This window comes from Lynx canadensis, chromosome X (genome assembly GCF_007474595.2).
Source record: "Lynx canadensis isolate LIC74 chromosome X, mLynCan4.pri.v2, whole genome shotgun sequence".
Taxonomy (NCBI): Eukaryota; Metazoa; Chordata; class Mammalia; order Carnivora; family Felidae; genus Lynx; species Lynx canadensis.
The window spans coordinates 44219626-44223353 of record NC_044321.2 but is presented as its reverse complement, the minus strand read 5'-3'; the positions used below and the strand labels follow the sequence as shown (position 1 = coordinate 44223353).

General features: G+C 44.8%; 1 protein-coding gene across 1 annotated transcript; it reads left to right on the top strand.

The window, feature by feature from the left end:
• Positions 1–1395: 1395 nt before the first annotated feature.
• Positions 1396–2959, top strand: LOC115507465 (centromere protein V-like protein 3). Its single transcript, XM_030305829.1, has one exon. The coding sequence runs from the start codon at positions 1448–1450 to the stop codon at positions 2234–2236; it is 789 nt and encodes a 262-aa protein (XP_030161689.1). The 5' UTR covers positions 1396–1447; the 3' UTR covers positions 2237–2959.
• The last annotated feature ends 769 nt before the right edge of the window (positions 2960–3728 follow it).

Below are 3728 nucleotides of genomic sequence, written 5' to 3'. Positions count from 1 at the left end.
AATCTTTTATAACTAAAGACAACAACACAGAAAGCAGTTACAATGACACATTGATTATAGATAAACACCAATATTCCTGATAGTAAATTTCTCATCTGAATAATGAGGGGTATTAAGAAGTGTCCTGATATTTTTTAACTGTTCAAAATAGTGCTGTGAACCATGAGTTTTGTATCCACTAATACTATCTTTAATGGATGAAGCAGAAAACAAGTCATTCTAAGGCAAAGGAAAACGAAGAGAATTTGTTACTAGCAGAGGTATGCTGAGAGAATACTTAGAGTAGGTGCTTAAAGCAGAAAAGAAATGATAAAGGAAGACTTCTGGGGGCATCAGAAAGAAAGTGTAGTAGAAAGAACATACATATGCGACATATAATAAGCTCATGAGTTGGAGAAATCACATCACATGATTAAAACAAAAAATCATAAAAGCATCTGATAATCTAGGCAATTTTGTTTAACAGTAGGAAAAGTAAAGGGACCTAAATTGGAGTGAGGTTTCCACATTTCAGTGGAAATGATGAAGCTTCTATCAGTAGACTGTGGTAAGTCACATATGTATATTGTAAATCCCAGATCAACCAATGAGAAAACTTTACAAAGCAAAACACTCAAAAATACTATAAAAAAATCAAGATGTAATCCTGTAGTGTTTAAAGTAAGGCATAGAAAGGCAAGAAAGGAGGAACAGTTGAATGAGATATACAGAAAACAAAAGAAAAAAAAATAAATTGGTAGACATAAACACTAGCATATCAATACTTACCAAAATTTAAATTGACTGTTAATTAAAATAGATTAGCAGTATCTGGAAGACACACAACTAAGCATACAACGTTTATATGAAAATCACTTCAATTTCGATAATATAGGTAAATTAAATGTAAAAAGAATGGAAAATGTCATATCATGCAAACATTAATTAAAAACCAGTTGTAGCTGTTTTAATTACATAAAGTAGACTTCATCACAGAGAAAGTTAGCAGAGATCAAAATAAAGCATACATAACAATAAAAGAATCAATCCTCCAGGAGGAGTCTTTTTTGATCCCTCCAATCCACCCCTCCTGTAAGTATGGATCTTGATCTTTCTCTGCCTTCCAGAGACCTCTGTTCCTACCTCTGCCAGAGCAAGCACCACACTATTTTGGTTTTTATATTTTTGTATAACTGACCCTAAAAGATTGTAGGTGCTTTAGAGAGCCTAATGCATCTCTATATCCTCAGAGTCCAGTACAGTACCTGGTGCCCAGCAGGTGCTCAGTCAATAATTGCCTTTGACTGAAATTCAGGCCAGTAAAGGCTGTTTTGATAGGGTCAAAGGAAGGGTCTCTACATCATATTCAACAAGTGGCCAATCAGGCTGATGCAATGAGGCTGCTCTGCTCGGTAACTTACTAGGAAACGAGGGGCAGTGGGCACGCGCTTGAAAGGCTGCAGGCGCCATGGGCAGAGTGAGAAACGGCGCAAACACCCAGCAGCTGCAGGGGCAAAAACGGCCCGGGGATCCCGCCGAAGCCTGCGCAGCCATCGCGGTCATGGGCGCGCGGCGCCCCCCTTTCCAAGTCCGCGTGGGGAGCCACGCGGCGGGGAGGAAGCCGGCGGCCGCCCGGCGGGATTCCGCAAGGTTGCGGCGGAAGCGCTGGTGGCGGCGAGCCCGGGAGGCAGCCTCCGGAGGCCCGCTACCAGCCCCGAAGCCGCCGGCGCCCGCCGCGTCCCCGGGCGAGATGGACCTGGGCGCTCAGCGGGAACGCTGGGAGACGTTCAGGAAGCGGCGGGGCCTCAGCTGCGAGGGCGCCGCCAAGTTCCTGCTGGACACCTTCGAGTACCCGGGCCTGGTGTACCACACCGGCGGCTGCCACTGCGGCGCGGTCCGCTTCGCCGTCTGGGCCCCCGCAGACCTGCGCGTGGTGGATTGCAGCTGCAGGCTGTGCAGGAAGAAGCAGCACCGGCACTTCCTCGTCCCGGCCTCGCGCTTCACTCTCCTGCTGGGCGCCGAGAGCATCGTCACGTACCGATCCCACACGCACCCGGCGCTGCACAGCTTCTGCAGCAGGTGCGGGGTGCAGAGTTTCCACGCGTCTGTCTCTGACCCCGGGGTTTACGGCGTCGCCCCGCACTGCCTGGACGCGGGCACCGTGCGCAGTGTGGTCATCGAGGAGGTCGACGGTGGCAACTGGGGGGAGGAGGCCACGAAGGAGCTCAAGGCCATCCAGAACGCGTCTCCCGAGTGAGCCCCTGCCTCTCCTGTAGAGGAGCAGTGACTGGGGCCGCCACCCGCCTGAAACGTGCCCGGTGCCCTTCGAGGGGGCCACCTCAGTGCTTGTGAAGGAATTACTGTATGAAAGAGGTCGGTTTCTGGACTGGGGAACCCGTGATGTCGCGCCAAGCTTCCACCCCTTCCCTCTCAGTGTGTTTCAACGGGCTTGCTTATAATCAAAAAACTGAGCACACATGTGTCTGTGAACAGCCCTAATCTTCCAATCCAGTCAGCAAGCAGTGTCTCTACCTTTGCAGGTCGCCTTGCATAACACTCAGTTGTATTATTCTTCCTACAGTTTTCACAGATCATTTTCAGATTATTCATATGTACTGTACCGTTATGGTGCTATTGTGAGCAAGATTGTTTTAATGGTCGCATCTGGCATGTGAGACCACTCACTATATCTAAACACTTTTGTAGACCTTTACGAGGACGTTTTCTGTTGATTATCTGTGTGCGTGTGTGTGTGTTAGGTACGCACTCACGTTTTCGCTACTTAGAGATGTGCGTTATTTTCGGTCACAGTGTTTATTTAATGTATTTGTATATAGTAGGTTTAAGGTTCATTAGTGTTACATACCTCATTGCACCTATGTTTTCAAATGATGTTGCCATTTTGCTTGGTTTTGTTTTAGAAACTGCCTCTGGGAAGGGGGATGGGGAGACACTATGTATGCCTTCTTTGGTGTTTTGAAATTCCTGTCTTGTACGTGTGTTAAGTATTGAGAATTTAGTAAATACTTTTTAAAATGAGATTATGTTGTTTGATTTATATTTGCAGCAGGGCTTGTCTAGGAGAAGCGTTGGCTGTTGAAGGTATTTGGTCTTATTTTTTGAGAAGATGGTGGTGCCTTTTGTTTCTGTAGTGGCCAAAAATTCTCCAGATCCCCTAAATTTTTGAGAAGGAAAATAGTAGAGTGTTACAGATTCAACCTCCTGGAAAGACTATGTTTGAATCCACTGCTACCTAATACATAGATAACATGTGGAGTTGCTTAAGGTCTGTATTCCTGAATTTTATCTTCTGTAATTAACGCTAACAGCTAACAGATATGTCATTTTCAGGGTTAGCATAGTACTTTGTGCTTATTAAGTCAGTGAATGCTTGTTTTCTCTTTTCCATTGACTTTAAATCTCAAAATGTCCTCCTATCAAGTCACCCCATAATATAGGAGCATCTTCAGATAGCTGAGATTTAGCCATGGTAGGTATACCATCTCACACTGGCTCAATGTTTAAGATCAGAAGACAGTATGATACTAGGGAAAGTAATTAGGATAGAAATATATGAAAATCATACACCCAGAAAGAAATCAACAGGAGATAAAGTGGAGGGCAACAGTGAGGTACTCAGAAAAATTGAGAGGAAATAAGGATTTTCTCTAAGTGTGAGACACAAAATCAAATCAGAGATATACAAATTTTATTGAAGGAATAAGACTGATATATACAGTGTAATTGCA

Excerpts from the sequence above, each read along its gene's own strand:
- LOC115507465 (XM_030305829.1), top strand. The coding sequence starts at position 1,448 with ATGGGCAGAGTGAGAAACGGCGCAAACACCCAGCAGCTGCAGGGGCAA.